The sequence below is a fragment of the Macrotis lagotis genome, chromosome 7, assembly GCF_037893015.1.
Source record: "Macrotis lagotis isolate mMagLag1 chromosome 7, bilby.v1.9.chrom.fasta, whole genome shotgun sequence".
Lineage (NCBI taxonomy): Eukaryota > Metazoa > Chordata > Mammalia > Peramelemorphia > Peramelidae > Macrotis > Macrotis lagotis.
In genome coordinates, this window is record NC_133664.1 from 120,155,032 (window position 1) to 120,175,499 (window position 20,468).

The following is a 20,468-nucleotide window of genomic DNA, read 5'->3' on the forward strand; positions in this document are numbered from 1 at the left end:
ATAGTCTCATCTCAACCCATGAAAATAGTAACTCAAGAATAGAAAGGAGAGGGAATCTCAATCACAAATATTTATTGAGTAATGTTCATTTGCTATAAACATCATAAAGCCAAACAAGATGACAGCCTAGTGCAATTGGGGAAGGAGGAGGAGATGGTGAGCATCCTGTGGTGGGGAGAAATGGTAAGGAGACTCTGATTTTCTGTCTCCTAAATCTGTACTGACTTAGGAGGAGACCTTGAGCATAGAACACATATAGAAAGCAGTGGCAGAGGCAGAGAGACAGACAGACAGACAGAGAGAGAGAGAGAGAGAGAGAGAGAGAGAGAGGCAGAGAGACACAGACACATAGAGACAGAAAGAGACAGGGAAAGACAAAGAGATACACAGAGACAGACAGATAGAGAGAGACAGAGTGAGAAAGGGGGCAAAGAAAGGAGAGAGTGGAAAAGATGAGAGATTAAAGAGACAAAGAGAGGAGAAAGAGGAAAAGAGGAGAAAGGGGGGAAAAAGAGAGAAGGAAAGGGAGAGAAAGGAAAGGAGGGAGAGAGAAGAAAGGAGAGACAGAGAGTAAAGAGAGGGGGTTATTCTGAGATGGCCAAATGACTGAGACCAGAATCAAAACATTGTGAAGGCAAGGATGCCATAATGATATAATAAGACAAAGTGAAAGGATAAAGTGATCTGAAATAATTTAGAGACCTAGGCACTATGGTTCTACTATTTCTGCATCAGTGGAGAAAAATTCCACACTGGAAGTCCTCTACAATGATGGTATCATTCCCTGAACAAAAATAACAAAACCTTAGGGATAACTTTAAAAAAAATGCACTATAAGAAGTATAGGCTGAAAATATAAAAAGATTCAAAAGGAGATTGAAAACATTAATAGATGATATAACAGTGTCAGGATATTGTTTGGGGAGGTGGGACATGTGGAGAATTTGTCCCAGCCTTTTGAAGATAACCATGCAGCCGTATTACAATGGATCCCTTGCTGCAACTATCTGATACAATATATGGTCAAATGGACAATAGATGTGAGTATATTATGAGTCTAGGTAGCAGAGGAGGTTTCTCTAGTAGAGGTGCTCTTTAACATGCATCATGATCGCCTGTAGGCCCAGCCAAGTCTCCTCAGCAGTGGGGAGAATCTGGTTAGCTGGCAAGAGAAAGCCATAATGTCCAGTGTCTCGCAGCTCAAAAGTGAAAGAGTATTTAATTTTATTTTTATAGGCCCAGTCTATGCTGCTGCCACTGGCAGGATCTGTAATTTAAAAAAAAAGAAAAAAGAAAATCATTGAAATGTATGGGTCTAATTCAAGGTCAAAATGAACAGACACACTCTACTATTCTGTTGACCTGAATCCACTAGGATCTTGTACTCTTTCTATACTATACTAATATCATATATTATATCATGACTTATGTCATATATCATATCATATGTATTTCCCTGGTTTCTTTTGTTATCCTACATGTTTTATTTTATCCAATTGAAAACATTATTCTGAGAAGAGATCCATAGGATTGACAAGACTTACTGAATAGACCCAAGATCCAAAGTAGGTGAAGAACCTTGGAACCTGGGGATCTATCAAGGTTCTTGAATCCTAAACTTTACCATTCCAGGCGGCACCCAAGCTCAGAGAAGCTGAAGGAGTAACAGTTTTTAATCCCTTTTTATTTTTTTAACTACTAATTTGCTACCTGATAACTAGCAGGTCATAGGGTAAAGAAACTGGAAAGAACTTCTGAAATAACCTATTCTCCAACTCCCTTCCATTCCATGTTTCACACATTTTCATTTCATAATATCTATTTAAAAATGTATATTTTAATAGCTGTGTTCAATGTGATTGGTTTCCTCTGCATTTTATCTTATGATTTTTTAAAACACTATCCTGATACAAGGTTACGCTATTTAGGAGATGTTACCAATCATTTTTTTTTACAAAGTTTTGAGTTTTACAATTTTTCTCACTTCTTCCCTTTCCTCCTTTCCCTCCCCCTGACAGGAAGCAATCTGACGTAAGCTCTATGTTTATAACCATTAAGCAATCTTTTGAATATGAAACACAGAAAAAGATTCAGTGTGGTCATTAAAACCATCCAAAGTAATTAACTTCTCGGGATTTCTGTTTCCTCATTAGTACAATGGGGGACAAAATGATTGTAGTACCTCTCTCATAGGACTGTTGTGAATATGGGTTCATTTTCCAGAGGAATCATCAGATTCCAGAGAAGCAAAATGACTTCTCCATGGTCACACAAGAAGATTTAAAGAACCCATTAAGAGGATGTCTCAAGAATCTTAGTGCAATGTAAGGCTTAGTAAATTTAATAAACCTTAATAAACTTAAAATTGTTTTAAGAAAAACCTATACATAAAGTCTTTTTTTTAAACTTAGAGTACCTTGTAAATATCAATTATTGTTTTTGTTGTTATTTCTCATTTTCCTATTTCCATGCCAGGTACCAGCAAAAACATTAAGAACTTTTGCAGACAGCTCCCTCTTGACAGAAATCACAAGAGCACCAATTTTCCACTTGACTATGACATGATGCAAAAGGAATGTTTTCATTAACATCCATCTTTCTACCACATATTTTACATGATTACCTCATCTGTGCTTAGGAGGTAGGTCATGCAGGTATTAATTTCTCCATTTTACAGATAAGGAAACTGAGGCTTGGAGTGTTGAAATGGCTTACCTATGGCAACCCAGCTGTTGAATGTTGCTTCTCATTATTATTGCTAATTGGTTTGTTTTTCTCTTATAAATTTGCTGAGGGGTTATGTCTTCTGAATTTCTGGGTGGCTATAACAGTACTGTGTTCTGTTTGAATGCTAAACAAACATTGTTCAGGGATACCTCTCTTTTTGGGAGTCATTAGTAGTTTCACCCATCTAGAAGACAGTTAAGCATGAGGAAGGAAGCAAAAAAAGGTTGCTGAGCAGCCCAAATTCATTTCACAAAAACTCATACACAAAACAAAGAAGAGGAGAAGACCTTGAGTCCTCCTCACTTTAGGATTTTGTGTCATGAACTTCTTTGAAAGTTTCCTAAAAAATGTAATCTTTTATCAGTATAGTGTTTATAAAAATCATTAAATAAAACACAGAGGATTGCAAAGGAAACCAATCACACTGAACACAGCTATTAAAATACATATTTTTAAATTGTGATCTACTTCACAGAACCACTTGAAATCTATTCAATAGTCCTCGTGGGATGGGGTGGCTAGGTGGAGTAATGGATAAAGCACCAGCTTTGGAGTCAGGATTACCTGGGTTCAAATCTGGTCTCAGACACTTAATAATTACCTAGCTGTGTGGCCTTGAGCAAGCCATTTAACCCCATTTGCCTTGCAAAAGCCTAAAAAATATATCCCTCGTGGGTTCCATGGATCTCCCTAAGAATCCCCACCTTAGACTCTATATTAAGAAGCTTGGGCTATCTAGTTTTCTAGAGCATGGAGATTAGGAAGAGAAGAGTTCCCATAGGCAAACACAATGCTTAGCTCAAGAAGCAAATAGTGATAGTCCAACTGAATGATGGCTAACATCCTGGGAAAAGTTTAGAAGATCAAAACAAAATAGGTCATGAGAGTCCACAGGGTCAATAACATAGGAGCAAACAACCTAGGCAGGTAGGATTGCATAATAATCAGACCTTAGACCAGCAGCCAGGAAGACCTGAGTTCAAATCCAGACTCAGATATTTACAGACTATGACTTTGGATAATTCATTTAAATTGGACTCTGTACAGAAGGACAAAGAGATTAAAAATGGAACTGTCAAAGTGTCTATGTTAATTATTAGTAACCTTAGACCTATGAATAGCCTCCTGAACTTCTAGCCTGGTTGATATAGGGAGACTTCGTCAAGAAAAATGAAAGGAAAAAGAATAAGAAAAAAGAGAAGTCAAGTCAAGGGAAGAGCAAGAATATTTGAACCTTCCAACTCAAAAAATGTGTGTAATTCTAAAACTGGATGTATCTATATCTCCAAGCTGAAACCTGATCTTCTGTCCATCTGAAGGTCCAGGGTGGCCCTTTCTTAGCCTTCATGTTGCCTATTTAGAAAAGGAGACAGCTAGATAGAGCAGTGGATAGAGCACTGATCCTGGAGTCAGTTCCAATCTGGTCTTGGACATCTGACTCTTACTAGCTGTGTGACCTTGGGAAGTCACTTAACCCTTATTGTCTCCCATCTAGGGCCATCTCCACTCTTCCTGATTCATATCTGGCCTCTGGACCCAGAAAGTTCTGGAGGAGAAAGTGAGGCTGATAACTTAGCCCAGTCCCCCTCACTCACATCCAATTCATGTGTTTGCCATTGCATTGTCTCCCTGACATCATGGTCTTCTTTGAGAATGAAGGACCACCGTTATCTGGAGGAGAAGCCTCTAGCAACTAGAAATATCTTTGATCACTGACTCAGCATTGACTCAGCAGAGGGTGGAGAGCCTCTTATAATATTTTCTTTGAAGAACTCCCATTCAATAATAATAAGGGAATTGATGCTACTGTGTTAAAAAAAAAATGAAATGGCACTACAGCCTTTGAATCCTAGCTTCATTCCTGCTGAGGGTAGGGGAATCTTGGGAGAGCAGGAATCAGAGCTGTAATTTCTATTTTTTTAATTTCTAATTTCCCATTAACAACTTAGGATACAAGGAGGCCTCCCAGCTAAATTCCTTTCTAAAAGGAATCTGTTAAGACAATGCATTTTAGAAAGAGATCAAGGACTCCTAGGCCAATTCTCAAACTTTCTTCCAGAAATTCATTTGAAATAAAAATTCATATTTATTTGGTTCCTTTTTCACAGAAATTCTGTCAAGTGCTACTTAGGTATTCATTGATATGGATATTATTATCCCCATCTTACAAATAATAAAATTGAGGCTTAGACCAATGAAATGATTCATCTAAGTTCAAAAGCTAGTAAATGATGGGCCAGGATTCACATCAAGCCCATCTCTTAGTACAGGACTCTTTCCATACTATCACAATGTCTATAGAAATCAAATCAATGTTTTAGGAAAATCAATCTGGCCTCAATATGCAAAACAAATTAGAAAATAAAAAAATGACAGCTGGCATTAATATGGTACCTAAAAGTTTACAAAATGCTTTATGTTTCTTATAATAATTGGTCATCCTAGTGGAAGATCACAATGGAAAACAAAATGCAGAAAATTTCTCTCTCCTGTTAACAAGTGTCTGATCATAAACCACCAAAGTAATGTTAAGCATGCATTGAAAGCACTGACTTTTAAAGCCAATGTGATTTCTGTAATTCCTAGGGAAGGACCCTATCATAGTAGCTGGATAGTGTATTGGAAAGAGCCTTGGGATTGGTTTCAAGAGATTTAAATTCTGACCCTTCTTACCTGTGTCTGCCTTGGATAAGTCAATGAAGTTCTTTGATCACTTACCTCATCTGTACAATGGGGATGATTGTATCACCAACCTCATAGGATGGTTATAAAGGAAAAGAATTTCAAAAACATAAAGTACTATAGAAATAATAATAATGATAAATGATGTAATACTAATAATTGATCATACAAAGGTATTATTAACAATAACCACAAATTAATCATTCATCATCTCATTTGATATCATTTATCATCATCATCTGAAAATCCAACCAGCCTAAAGATGACATTCTTCTTGGCTTTGATGGGCAAACAGGAGCTGTCCAGGCCCCTGCTACATTTCCATTTATGTCTCAAAGAACTTTCCAGATCACTAAATAGACAAGGCAAGTACTTACACACAGTTGAGCAAATATTTCCCACGCGGTACTCAGTGTTGTACAAGGAGAATAGGGCTTTTGCTGCTTTCCTTCCAACCTTGTCCTTAGGGGGAGAGAAGAAGAGCAAAGTGAAAAATTATGACCCTCCCTGAAACAAAGGACATGTTCACACTTCTCAAACTTGCTTATTTCCCTCTTCCTCTGCCGCTTCCCAATGTAGCAGCAGATGCCCCCAACTCCATTAACTAAAGTCTAGCTGATGAGCTGGGTGGGTCCAGTAGAGTGGTGTCAAATTCAAATAGGAATGGATCCTTGAAGACTACCTAGACTGATTCTCTGAGAAAATCACAAATGAACGTTATCTGGTTTTTTTGTATTATTATTTTTAAAACAATTCTCAATTACATTTTTCTTTTTGCAAGGCAATGGGATTAAATGACTTGCCCCCAGTCACACAACTAGGTAATTATTAAGTGTTTGAGGTTGGGCTTGAACTCAGGTCCACCTGACTCCAGATCTGGTGCTCTATCCTCTGTACCATCTAGGTGCCCCTCTCAATTACATGTCAATCTGATTCGGGTCACTTTCTGTATACATCTCGGTAGATAGTGTTAGACTTGATGTCAGGGAAAACCTGAATTTTAATCCTGCCTCAGAAACCTATTAGCTGTGTGACTGTTTGCCTCAGTTTCTTCATCTGAGAATAAGAATAATAATAGCTCAGCAGAATAAGAGATATATAAATGTAAGTCATTACTATTGTTATTACTTCTTAATCTTTCTTCACCTCAGTTCCTCATCTTTAAAATAGATATAATAAAAGGTTGTTGTGAGGATTGACTTGAGATAATTTATGTAAAATGATAGGCTCTCTCTATATCACTAAGGTTTTATATATATATATATATATATATATATATATATATATATATCACTAGCGATTAGAATTAGTGAAAAGAATCAGAAAGGAATGGTGGGTAAGGGGGAGAAGCATCATAGAAAGAGAGGACTTGCTGTTTCTTCCAATGTTTATGCCAGCTCATACATGACTCTGGGCATATTTTCTCCATCTCTCCTCCAAGCCTAGAACACTCCCTCCCTCACCTCTGCAACCTGGCTTCCTTCATGTCCCAGCAACAATCTTGCCTTCTACAAGAAGCTCTTCCCAAGCCCCCTGAAGACTAATACTTTCTCTCTGTTGATTATTTTCCTTTATCCTGTCTCTAGCTTATTTGTACACAACTGTTTGTGACTATTTTCTCCTATTAGTCCATGAATTCCTAAAGCAGGAATTGGCTTTTGTCTTTCTTGGTATTCCAGTTCAGTGTCAGCACATTACTTGTTCAATTGGGTTTGACTCTTTGGGACCCTATGGACCATACTGTCCTCCCAATTTTCTTGGCAAAGATAATGGAATGGGTTGCCATTTCCTTCTCTAATGGATGAAGAGAAACAGCAGTTATTTGCTCAGGGTTACACGGTTAGGAAGCATCTGAGGTAGCATTTGAACTCAGATTTTTCTGATTCTAGACCAAGTGCTCTATCCACTGAGTCACCTCCTGCCTTCCTAGGCAAATTGAGTTTAGGTGATTTGCCCAAGGTCACACAGCTAGTAAATGTCTGAAGTTGGATTTAAGCTCAGATCTTTCTTAAATCCAAAGTGCTATCCACTGAATCACCCACCTGCCCTTACCTGCAAATAATAGGCACCTAGTAAATGCTTAGAGTCAGAAGAAGTAGGTTTAATATTTTGCTTGGCTGCTTAACTGAATAACTTTAAATGAATTCTTTATTTTCTCTAGGCTTCAATATCTTCATTTGTAAAATGAGGGGGCTGGACTAACCCCTTCCACTTTTTTTTATTTAGGTTTTTTTTTGTAAGGCAAATGGGGTTAAGTGCTTGTCCAAGGCCACAAAGCTAGGTAATTATTAAGTGTCTGAGACTGGATTTGAACCCAGGTATTCCTGACTCCAGGGCTGTTGCTTTATCTGCTACACCACCTAGCTGCCTAGCCACCCCCCACCTTCCACTTCTAATAGTTTATGGGTAATGATCTAGGTGAGAAATGGCAAAAGTCAAGATAGCTTCTTCAGGTAGAAATATCCTGGCTAGGGTTAATCACCACCAGGTGAAGGCAGAGGGAAGAAGCAGAGCGTCTGACAGATTTGTATGTTATCACCTCTCTAGGGCAGACCTATAGATAAGAGAATGAAAGAATCCAAAAGACAATAAGAATAGCAAATATTTGGATCACATCAATATATATAAAAAGGTATATTTGGAATAAAAAAAAGTAGAACACAAGATAGTCTTTCCACAACAGTAATGACTTTAAAACCTCAGTTATGAGAAGTTTAGGGAAATAACAATTGTAAAAGACATGAGAAACCCATCCATGGCAGTTGGGAAGGAAGGGAGGGAGAAATAGAGGCTGAGAAGGGTACCTATGAGTACCTATAAATTGTCTAAATGCTTAAATATAATTAAATATAGAATAAAATAATATAAAATTGATTATAATTTATATTATGATTACTCTATGTTGTTAGATAATTATTGATATATTAAATGTAAATTCAATTGAAAGGCTTAAATGTAAATATTATCAATTAGATTTTTGAATTAATGGAAAACATGAACTGTCTTTTGCTTCTTCTTTTATCCTTAGTTCTTGTTGCAGTGGTTGACATTGAGGATGTAATAAATGTTTATTGATTATTATTTTGAAGTAAATTTAATTGGTTATGTTGATGCTGAAAATTAAATTTTCAACTAGCTATTTAATTTAAATATATTAGGTCTTACAATGAAAGAGAAATAGAAAGGTTTTAAAAAATTCCTTTGAATATGAGGCAACCTGCTTCTTCCTCTCCCAAATTAATTTTTTGTGACCTATGGTTTCATTGGTATCATAAAAACACATTGCAAAAAGTTCCCTTTATTCATATAGACTGGCAAGTCACCTGTAATTGAGAGGCTTAGAGAGTTTCCTAGGACTCTGAGACGTTAAGCAACTTGTATAAATTCACATAGCTAGTTTGTGCCAGAGGTAAGACTTGAATTTAAGTCTTCTTGCCAGGGTTGGCTTTCTATCCACTGTAGAATGTTGCCTCCTGCTAATTTAATAGATATCTACTTTCATTTTTTAGATACATACAAAAACACTAAATATAGCAAATATTTGGACCCCATCAATATGTGAAAAGGTGTGTTTGTAAGAAAAAAATAGAATAAAGGATAGTTTTTCCACACCAATAATGAGTATAAAGGTCATACAGTGGCAAAGATGAGAGATAGAACATTCCCGAGGTCCTTGCCTGCTATAATACTACGTCAAGGGTTCAAGACACTATCATTGCGTAAAGTCCATCCAACAAATGAATCTCAACCCCTCTATGATTTAGTTGACAGCTTTTTTGAGTTTTTCTGTCTGCAGAAATTTCTCACCTGGTAGTCAGCTTATATTCCTGATTCTGACTAGATTTGTCCTTAGACAACAGACCTAAACTTCTTTACAAGACCCAATGGATAAACAGCGTTGAGCACTTTTCTTTAAACCTTTCTCAGGTTCTTGTCATGTAATATTGTAATATGAGAGACAACATGGCATGGAAAATAGAGCCAGCTTCATAGTTGGAGAAGACCTGCGTTCAAGTCCAACCTCAGTCATTTAACCTCTCAGTCCCCCAGGTAACTGCAGTGCCAATGCTGATCTTCACTGATAGAAGAATCCTCATTGGGAATTCCCTAGACAAATGCAATCACAGATCCAGTCCAAAAAACCCCTCCAAAATAATAATATCATACATGCAAATTAAGTCTGCATGCTCCATGAGGACAAGGATCGATTCTGTATTTATCTCCCTTAGAGTTGTGCACCAGAGCATCTTATGAGCACTTTGGCTATTGACTATAGTGGTGCACATCTCTCTGACCTTGTTATCAATAATGACTGAGTTATTGTGGGGGGGGGGCTCTAGATATCTAGATATCCCCAAGAGCCTAGTGTCTAGCTCTTGATTCAGGAAGCCCAGGCTTAGCCAGAGAAAAAGAGAATCACAGAGGACACATGAAGCAGCTAAACAGCCTTCTCCCTGACCACCAGGAGAGATAGGGTAGCCTAACCTGATTCCATGAGATACATATTGTTGAGCAAGGGATGCCAACATTGCAGCCCCAATCTGGAGTCCAGAGGCTGGATGATTGTAGCCCAGCATCTCAACTCCATTTAGTGAGATCTGGCAAGCTGGTCTCAGGACTAGTACCTAAGAAGTTATTGTTTTTGTTATTCAGTCATGTAACTCCTCATGACTCCATTTGGGGTCTCATGGTAAAGAATTTCCTTCTTCAGTTCATGAGGAAACTGAGGCAAATAGGGTTAAGTGACTTGCCCAGGGTCACACAGCTAGGAAGTGTCTGAGGACAGATTGAACTCATGAAGATGAGTCTTCCTGATTTCAAGGCCCTGTACTGTATCCATTGTACCACTTAGCTACCCTCTAAATGGTAATAGTGGATCTTAATACTGTCTCTAAAACCTGACCCTGTGAAATTCCCTGAGAAATACTTATTTCTCCATTGACGCCTATTGAACAGTGGGTCTTAACCTTTATAACATCATGTTCCATTAGGCAATCTCATGACACCTATCAACTTCTAAGAAAAATGTGTCTAGATACATTAAGCACCTAGAACCAATTATACTAAAATGTTAGCAAAGTATCTTATTTTAAATTTAAATTTAAAGTTCATGGACCCCGGGTTAAGAATCCTAAAACGCAGTACCCATTTTGTATATGGAGTGGGCATTAAGAATAATTTTGTTGCTCATTAACTTTTCTGGATGAGTCACTTTGTTATTCCATCTTAATGAAATATTTTGCTATTAGGTATGTAATTTATGCACAGTCTGTGAATAAGGACTGTGGCCTGCAATGGCAGCTCAAGCTGTATTTACATAACCAAGTGTCCCAAAATATACTGTTGAACCTAATGAACTAAGGTCCTTAGAGGTTCCAGCACTGAAAGGGAGCCAGTTACAAAATAGTTGATGAATGACTACCAAGAACATTTCCAGTTTAGTAGGACTGTCCTTAGATTGGAATTCTCTGTATTCTGTCCTTTCTAGGCTAATTACCACTGCAGAGGAGTGTCTGAGGAGTTGTAATATTATACAGGAAACTAAAGGTGAAAGAGCTGGGCCGTGGGTCGCCTACACCCCAGCATTGCTCAGATTATACCCCGATAATGACAAATCTCCAAATAGCTTTCAGCTATGTGACCTACATGGCTAGAGGAGCAGGTTGAAAAGAGGAAGCTGCTTGTGCAGTGAGTTCAATCTTCCCCCTGCCAAATTCTTTCAAAGAAAGAAATTTTTCCTGGTAACACAATCTTAGGGTTGACTCTGTAAATTTGGATAAGGTAAATGGAAAAATCAAACAATAAAGCATGACCACAGAACTCAGGGAGGTCACAGATATTCCTAATATTTCTCAGTACTGCTTGAGGCTGCCATAAATCAGGTTCAAAGGGAAAATGAGAGAGAGAGAGAGAGAGAGAGAGAGAGAGAGAGAGAGAATGAAAGAGAGAGACAGAGAGACAGAGAAAGACAGAGAAAGAGAGAGAGAGAGAGAGAGAGAGAGAGAGAGAGAGAGAGAGAGAGAGAGAGAGAGAGAACAGAACTGTCTCTCTTCTTTTTTTGTTTTTGGTACCTCAAACTGAAGTCAATAATCAGATACAGCCCAAAAAGTAGAGAAGTAAGTAGTCTGAGTGACCCCCTATTAAAATAGACCCAACTCTTAATTACAGGGCATCCCCAAAATCTTAATAGGCCTAAACCATTATGAACAGTGCCATTATAAAAATATTTTTATTTAACTCTTTTCTGTACTTCTAAGTCAAGGAGGGTGGAAAGATCTTTGATCACCTAAAGAATCCTGGTAACTAAATCGATTAGCAATGGAATAGGTGTACCTTGTTAGATAAGGCCTGAATCCCCCTAACCCCACCTGCACCCCTGGCTTTGATAAGACCTACCCCCACAATTATAAACATCTTTTAGCATAACTGTTAAACCCTAAGGCTTGGAGAAAGGAGGGACCATTTCTGAAATAAATGGAATTACTGATAATGATCCTTTCCCCTTGGTGGATGTGACCCAAAGCACAGCTGGGAACTCCTTGAAATATAGTTATCAAAATATTTTTAAAAACAAGTTCACAGACTCAAGGTTAAGAATTTCTTCCGGAGTGGCTAGGTGGCATAGTGGATAAAGCACCGGCCTTGGAGTCGGGAGTACCTGGGTTCAAATCCGGTCTCAGACACTTAATAATTACCTAGCTGTGTGGCCATGGGCAAGCCACTTAACCCGATTTGCCTTGCAAAAATCTAAAAAAAAAAAAAAAAAAAGAATTTCTTCCCAGGGGGCAGCTAAGTGGTACAACACTGGCCTTGGAGTCAGGAGTACCTGAGTTCGAATCTGACCTCAGACACTTAATAATTACCTAGCTGTGTGGCCTTGGGCAAGCCACTTAACCCCAATTGCCTTGCAAAAAAAAAAAAAAGAATTTCTTCCCTACAGCACCGAGTTCTATCTCTTTTTGCAAACAAGAAAATTGAGAATCAGAGGTGAATATCCTGAATACCCTGCCTTCTGACTATACCAGTGAAATAAAAATGATTCACAAGATGCCTTCTTTGAACTCAACAAGATATTGCAAGTCTGGTGAATATTAAACACATGAATGTTGCTTTTAAGCCGAAGTTTAGGTAATATCTTATTTACAATAGTAATGTTCTGATAACACTCAGGAAAAATTATCAGTGGGTATGGAGAAGCAAAAGTGAAAAGTCAATCTAGGGATCAGCTAAGGGAAGTGGTCACTTACCAGTTCTTCAGAGTCAGGAGCCTTGCTGCATGTGTACCCATAAGGATACATCAGGAGCTGTGAGTAGCTGTGGATATCAATAAAACTTTTGAAATTCCCATGGCTTTTGATGAAATCCACTACGGATTTCACTTCTACTTCTGAAAAAGGATTGGGTCCACGGTATATTTCAGAACAGGGGTCATCACTGCCTCCCTTTCCTATGATAGAAATCAACACAAGCAAAAATGTTAATAAGAACACAAACTCTCCAAGATTTCTGGATGGATAAACCTATTTAATTCAGTTAAATTCAAGAAGCATCTACTTTGTTCCCATGATATACAAAGGCATCATAGTAGGTGCTGGGGGACAAAATAACGAAAATGGAACAGTCCCTTGCCTTCAAGGGGCATTTCTTCTGCTTATAGGAATACAACAAATTCATAGATAAAATACAGGGAAATTTTTAGTAGTAATCTCTGTTCTCTTAAATTGCCTCAGGCCCTTTAATCTTACCAGAAACTTTCATTTCTTTAACCAAAAATTCAGTTTGGTTTTTTTTATCAATAATAATCTAGCTAGAAATGATCATGGGAAGTATCAAATAGTTTTTCTTGTACTTTCAAGTTATAATTTACATAAGAAATCTCTCTCTAGGGCACCTAGGTGGCACAGTGGAGAGAGTGCCAGCTCTGGAGTCAGCAGGACCTTGAGTTCAAATATGGCCTCAGATACTTAATAATTACCTAGTTGTATGACCTTGGGCAAGCCACTTAATCACATTTCCTTGCAAAAAAAAAAAAAGGAAATCTCTATTATCACCAGATTTCAATGCCCAACCATGATGGAAATATGGCCTCATAAAAGCAGATCTTGGGGCGGCTAGGTGGCATAGTGGATAAAGCACTGGCCCTGGAGTCAGGAGTACCTGGGTTCAAATCTGGTCTCAGACATTTAATAATTAACCTAGCTGTGTGTCCTTGGGCAAGCCACTTAACCCCGTTTGCCTTGCAAAAACCTAAAAAAAAAAAGAGTGAAGATGCTGATGCTAATTAAGGAGGACTGGGAAAGACTTCTTGCAGGAGGAGCCACCTAGACTGAGATGCAAAGGAAGCCAGAAGGCAGAGGTGAGAAAAGAGCATTTCTGACCCAGGGGACAGCCTGGAAAAATTCACTGAGTAGGAAGAAAAAAGTGTCTTTCTTTGGAGGAACTATAAGGAGGTCCATGTCTTGTAACTACAGAGTAGATCTTATACAAGGCCAGGAAGGCTTCAAATACAGCCCAGAAATAGCCCAAGTTAGGAGAATTCATCACCAGTAGGTGAGCCACCAGGATATCTATCAAAAAAACAGTAGGAAGCATCTACTATTCGATTCAATTAGATGATATTGATAAAAACTCTTAGCACAGGCATATAATAGACTTTTTTTTATTTTTGTAAGGCAGTAGGGTTAAGTGACTTGCCCATGGTCTCACAGCTAAGGAAGTATTTAGTGTCTGAGGCTACATTTGAACTCAAGTCCTCCTGACTCCAGAGCTGGTGCTCTCTCCACTGTGCCACCTAGTTGCTCCCACATGATAGATTTTTAATAAATGTTTGTTCCTTTCTCTTCCATTCTCTTTTCTATTTGTTGTAAGAAAGGATGACTCTCTGGAAGAGGAAGGAAGAGAAATGTATTGGGGAACTCAACTAGCATTTCAACAAGACAATTATTAAGCCCTTACTGTTTGCCTGGTACTATACTAAAAACAGGTATAGGTGATGTCAAAAATGATATGACAAAATATTTTAAGGACTTTATTTTACCTGAAAAGTTTACATCCCAGTTCCTGTTTGGATCAACTCCTACACATTTGTTTCCAGGAATATGGGATCGGGTCTTCCTCCAGATGCGGTTCTGGAAAACCCACCCAAGAACAGTCAGATGCAAAAGATTTATTTCTATGACCCATACACTAGACTTTTAGAATTTGATCTAAGCGATCATATTAGCACAGAAATGCAAAATTGAAAGGGACAAACTTCCAAAACCACCTACAGCAGTCTAATCTGTACCTGAACAGGAAATCATCTATAATCCCCCCAAAAAGTTATCTGGCCTAGAAGAACCAGTGAAAGGATTTCATTACTTCCCAAGATGATCAGCACTGCTTTTTGGACAGCTTTCGATGAATGTTGTCAATTAAATGTCCTTCAATTTTCTCTTTATATTGACTTTAAATCTGCCTCTCTGCCTTAAGGTTAGACAAAACAAATCTTATTCCCCACTATCTTGTCTTCCTCAGGCTAAACAACTAAAAATCTCCATTTCTTTCTACATCTCATAGTGGTGTTCAGTCCCCTTATCACTCTGGTTACCCTACTCTGGATTCTCTACAGGTCGTTGTTCTGCCTGAAATATGGTACCTCAAACTGAAGTCAATAATCCAGATACAGGTTATCTGTAGTCCACAGACTGATGTGCATTCTTGGCTCAAGAGAATACATTCTTCACTGATTTGCTAAGACTTCAAATCCTGTGCTCCTCTTGCTGCTCTAATACCTTCCACAAGCACTTTTTGGTTTTTTTTGCAGAACCAAAACTCCTGACTCCAACCCACTCCATTTCTTGCTACTCACTTTGGTTTGAGTATAGACATAGCCATCAGGATTGACCACAGGCATCAGGAAAATATCCATATGATCCAAGATGGAGGTGATGTTTGGTTCATTCCCATAGTCAGATGCAATCTAAGCAGAGATAAGTCCCAGTCAGCTGTGTTTTTTCAGATGGTGTTGATACTGCCCTTTCCCCAATATTTACTACTTTGAGTAGTAACCCCACTGTCCCCATATAACTACCTTCAGAAAGACAGTTCTAGGTAAAAATCAGTTTATTTAAACATCAGTTACTTGAGAGGGGCATTTCATAAATTATGGAATGTTAAGGTAGGGATTCTCTTTTTTTATTTATTTAAGGTAATGGGGTTAAGTGACTTACCCAAGGTCACACAGCTAGGTAATTATTAAGTGTCTGAGGTCAAATTTGAACTCCTGACTCCAAGGCTGGTACTCTATCTGGTGCTCTATCCACTGCACCACCTAACTGCCGGAGGTAGGAATTCTTAAGCTTTTGCCTCATGGACTGCTTTTCTGAATAATGCTTTTAAATGTAAAAATGAAATATTTAACATTACAAAGAAAACCAATTCCATTGAAATACAGTTACCAAAATATTTTTAAAAACAAATTCACAGACTCAAAGTTAAGAATTTCTTCTCTATGGTACTTAATTCAATCTCTTTTTTTTGCAGACAAGAAAATTGAGAAGCAGAGGTGAAATGATTTGACCAAGATTATGCAATAATACTAGTTAATATTTATGCAGTATTTTGTTTTCTAAATTCTTTGTAATATTATCTTATTTGATGTTTACAACAACCCTGGTAGGTAGATGCTATTGTTGACTCTTACAAATGAGGAAACTGAGGCACTTTGCCCATGGTCAAGAGAAGTTAAACAATTTGCCCAGCTGCTAAGTGTTTAAGATTGGATTTTGGGACAGCTGGGTGGTATAGTGGATAGAGCACTGGCCTTGGATTCAGGAGGATGGGAGTTCGAATCTGGCCTCAGACACTTACCACTTACTAGCTATGTGAACTTGGGCAAGTCACTTAACCCTGATTGCCTCTCATCCAGGGCTATCTCCAGTCATCCTGATTCATATCTGGCCACTAGACCCAGATGGTTCTGGAGGAGAAAGTGAGGCTGGTGACTTAGCATCACATCACCCTCACTCAAATCCGATTCATGTGTTTGTCATGGCATCAACTCCCTGATGTCATGGTCTTCTTCAAAAATGAAGGATAAAAACATTAAGTTTGGATTTTAATTCAGGTCTTCCTCACTCTGGGTCCAGTATGCTAGTCACTTCTAGCACTTCTAGCATTCAGGTATTTTGCTGACCTTGCTCCTATGACTGGGCGGGGGGTCAGCTTCCAGTTCTTGTATAGAGGTTAGTTTCTCCCTTTGGTTGTTGGGGAGAAGGGGATAACATTTTCTAGCCTACTCTGGTATGATCAAGGAAATTCCTTATTTATAATATCACCACATAGGACCCACCTGGCTTATAGATTAGAAGATTGAGAGGCCCCCAAAAGACAAATCCATCCAAAACTATTTCTTCCATCAGTCTCTAAATAATATCTGAAATTCCATTATCAGTTTATCCTCAGTTAAAATGCAAATAACCCTCAGAGGATAACAAGCGAAACTGTTATTTGTCATTCTCTCCTTAATGTGAATGAGTTCATTTTGTCACTTGACAGCTAACTGGAAATAAGTTTCTCTCAGGAAAAGGCTGCAGAGACAATGAGTGTATTGAGTACCCAAAGAGGGTATGAGACAGCTATGAAGGGGAACAACTTTTACCTGCCTTACAGCCTTTCCTGGGGCTTATCCTGTTGCTGTAGGAACTCTGAGAGCAGAACAAATGTTGGTCATCTGATAGGTTGTATACTATCAGTCATACATTTTGCCATTTAAGAACATATTTTGTTTCAGTGACTTCTCAATATATCACTACATTCCCAGATATAGAAACCAAATCAGCAATCCCACAAAGACCTGCTTGCCCACCAACATGTCTAATACATATCAGGAGTCATGACCTTTCTGGCCATCCATATGCCTGTAGCGTGGGTGATCCATTCACGGGCGTGGATTCCAGTATTCAGCCAAATGGCCGGTCTCTTGCCTTGCCCGGTGCTGAACTGTGAAATGGAAATCAAGTCATAATACTTTCCAAAGAATGTTACCAAAACACTTTTTTCTAACAACATTGTGAAGGAAATAGTTCAAATTTCAATATTCCCATTTTTGAGATGAGTAAATCAAGGTAGAATGGCCACATAGGTAGCAAGATGCCAAGTCAGGACTCAACCCCCAAGTCCATTGTTATTTCTACTACATCCCAAGTGTCAAGGAATATTCCTTTAGCCTTGTCTCTCTTTGTTAGAAAGTCTTTTCATTATCATCTCATTTATTCAGGAATTAAATTAAATCAATGACATTAATATTGCTGCTGGTCTGTTGGAGAGTAGCCAAGCTCACTAGAAAGAGGACCCATCCTATAGCAATCTCCTACAACCCTTCAGAGTTTCATGGGCAATCTTTGAAGCAAATGGGAAGAAGACAAATTGCTTATATTAATTATCTTTATATTCCTCACCTGATTTTAACATGCTCAATACTGTTACATAATAGTGCCATGGGTCAAAAGTCCTGTTAGGCTCTTGGAAGACTCACGATGATGTTAGTTAGTCCTTGAACATGTTCCAACAACTCATTTTTGATTCCTCTTAATAAATGAACTAATTACTCAAGTAGTTTTTCAGTTTGATAACAGTGGTGAATTCTGGTTTCCATTGCTGGTGAGATTAGTCATATTTGGTTTACAACTTTAAAAATCCAAGCTCAAATTTAGTTTTCATATCAGTTAATTAGCATCATATTATCCTACAGTAATAGTTTATAGCCTTTAATTCTGGCCAGCTGTCTCTCAAATGTGTGTCACTGGTTATATGAGAATCAGCTAAGATGAAGAATTGGGGTGGTGTTCTATGGTGCAGAAGTGTGCCTATTATGTACCAGGCTTGTTCATGAAAATAAGAGATAGGAATTAGATCTGTTATTTCATTAGCATAAGGGACCTCCCAGATAGGGGGAGGGAGGTGCTCCATCTATCCATGCAGGAAAATGAACAGTATTGTTCATGTGAAAGTACTGATTTCTGAGGATCCAAAGCCCTACTCCTCATCCTGAGACAGATGAAACATATAAACTAATGTGTTTATAGTAGCTCTATTACATTAAGCAACTATGAATTAGGTCTTCCATACAGATCAAATTTTTTTTTCAGGTTTTTTTTTTTGCAAGGTAATGGGCTTAAGTGACTTGCCCAAGGTCACACAGCTAGGTAATTATTAAATGTCTGATTTCAGATTTGAACTCAGGTCCTCCTGGCTCCAGGGCCAGTGCTTTATTCACTGCACCACCTAGCTGCCCCCAGATCAAATTCTAAGGACATGACCTCTACCTGCCTTAATTTCTTCAGTGGTCTAATTCATTTTTGCCTTCTTGGAATCAATGGTCACCTGTACTAAAAGGGATCTGCCTTTCACCATTTAAACAACTGTATGTTGGGGAAAAGGAATTTTTTAAATCCTTGAGAAATAAATTCAAACATTGATTGATGTACACAAAAACATATTGTCAGGGTTATACAACTTCTAACTGCCAGGTACCATGACCTGTGGTCTAGAGCCAGTATCCCTCAAACTCTCAATGTTCTCTGTGTCCAAGACTTCAGGGACTTCACAGCCCAATCTAGAGCATCAAGAGTTTTCCATGAGGCACATAGTGAAAAGCCAGTTAGAAATACCAACTTCCCCATGCCGCGCTGTTTCCACCCTTAAGAAGCCTTACCTGGTTTTCTCATTCCCTCCTATATGAACAACCAACTCTACATATCAGCAATGTAATGGGACCAGTCTAAGGAAACCAACTCAAAGGTTCTGGATCTCCAGAATGGGAAAGTTCAAGGAAGGCTCCATGAACTCTGTAGTTGCTCTGACTTCCTTAATGTGGTCTCACATACCTTCAGAACATATAGAGGTCGCTTTTCAAAAGAATGACCAATCTCCAGTCGACTCACTAGATTGGGGTAATGGCAAGCAATCCTGTCCATCTCTTGATAAATCTGAAATGTGAAAAAGTTTGTAAGTGGATGTTTCCATATGATATGTCCCTTTACATTTTTTTTTCTTCTAATCTTTCTTCCCCCAGCTCTTCTGACCCCTTGGCTCCTATTGCACCAGCCATAGCATGCCCATTCTTGGAACCTTGCCAGCTAATTTTAGAAATTTTTCTCATAATTAACCCCTCCTCACTTCAAAGATGCAAAGCCCTGCAAAGGCATGTGAATTATTATGTATGAGAAAGAGCAAATAGGTCAGTTTGACTGGGGAAAAGAGTGAATGACAGGGAGTAATACATGATTGGCATGGAAAGATAGGCTGGAACTAAATAGGGAAAAGCTTTAAATGTCAAATAAAGACATCCATTTAATCTATTATTGGGAATATATCCAAAAAATTATATCATAACAAAAATGTGTCCATATTCATATAGAGGGATAGGAAGAAAGCTGCATTACCAAGAATGCAACTAAATGTATAACAATACATTAAACTAATTAAACTTGAGTCATCTAGTTCAACTTCTGTTTTATAGATAAAGAAACTGAGACATAGAGATGTTAAGTGACTCATCCAAAGTATATCAGTGCAATAATATATTCTAATGTCATTAAAAATTGAAAAAATATGGAAAAGGCAAAATGAAAGAATAGCAAGAAACCAAAACCAGAAGAATATTGCAATAATATAAAAGTAAAAATGTATACACAAATTACAGAGGCGAACTGGCCAAAAATGGATCAAATTCAGAAAGCATATTGTATTGTATATTACATATCAAAAATTATTTTGAAGTCTAAATTTTATAGATTTACAATTGATTATTTTTATTTTTATTTGCATTTTATTTTACTCTTGAATGAGCATAGTAATGCTGCATTAATAATGCTGCATAGTGGGGTAGCCAGGTGGTGCAGTGGATAGAGCATTGACCCTGGAGTTAGAAGGACCTGATATCAAATGCAGTCTCAGACATTTAGTAATTACCTACCTGTTTGATCCCGGGCTAGTCACTTAATTGCCCAGCAAAAAAAAAAAAAAAGCTCCCCCAAAAAAATAATGCTGCAGAGTAATGCTTCATTCAACCCAAG

The 20,468-nt window shown here is 38.1% G+C and overlaps 1 protein-coding gene across 1 annotated transcript in view; it reads right to left on the bottom strand.

Annotated features, from left to right (window-relative positions):
• Nucleotides 1-132: 132 nt before the first annotated feature.
• LOC141493807 (carboxypeptidase A4-like) overlaps nucleotides 133-20,468 on the bottom strand; it is a 43,310-nt gene continuing 22,974 nt past the window's right edge. The window contains exons 5-11 of the mRNA XM_074195130.1: nucleotides 19,278-19,379; nucleotides 17,290-17,391; nucleotides 15,260-15,370; nucleotides 14,447-14,537; nucleotides 12,657-12,856; nucleotides 5,787-5,871; nucleotides 133-1,267 (exon numbers count right to left, since the gene is read on the bottom strand). Of these exons, the coding sequence (XP_074051231.1) occupies nucleotides 1,080-1,267; nucleotides 5,787-5,871; nucleotides 12,657-12,856; nucleotides 14,447-14,537; nucleotides 15,260-15,370; nucleotides 17,290-17,391; nucleotides 19,278-19,379 (879 nt within the window). The 3' untranslated portion in view covers nucleotides 133-1,079. The remainder of the gene's footprint in view (nucleotides 1,268-5,786; nucleotides 5,872-12,656; nucleotides 12,857-14,446; nucleotides 14,538-15,259; nucleotides 15,371-17,289; nucleotides 17,392-19,277; nucleotides 19,380-20,468) is intronic.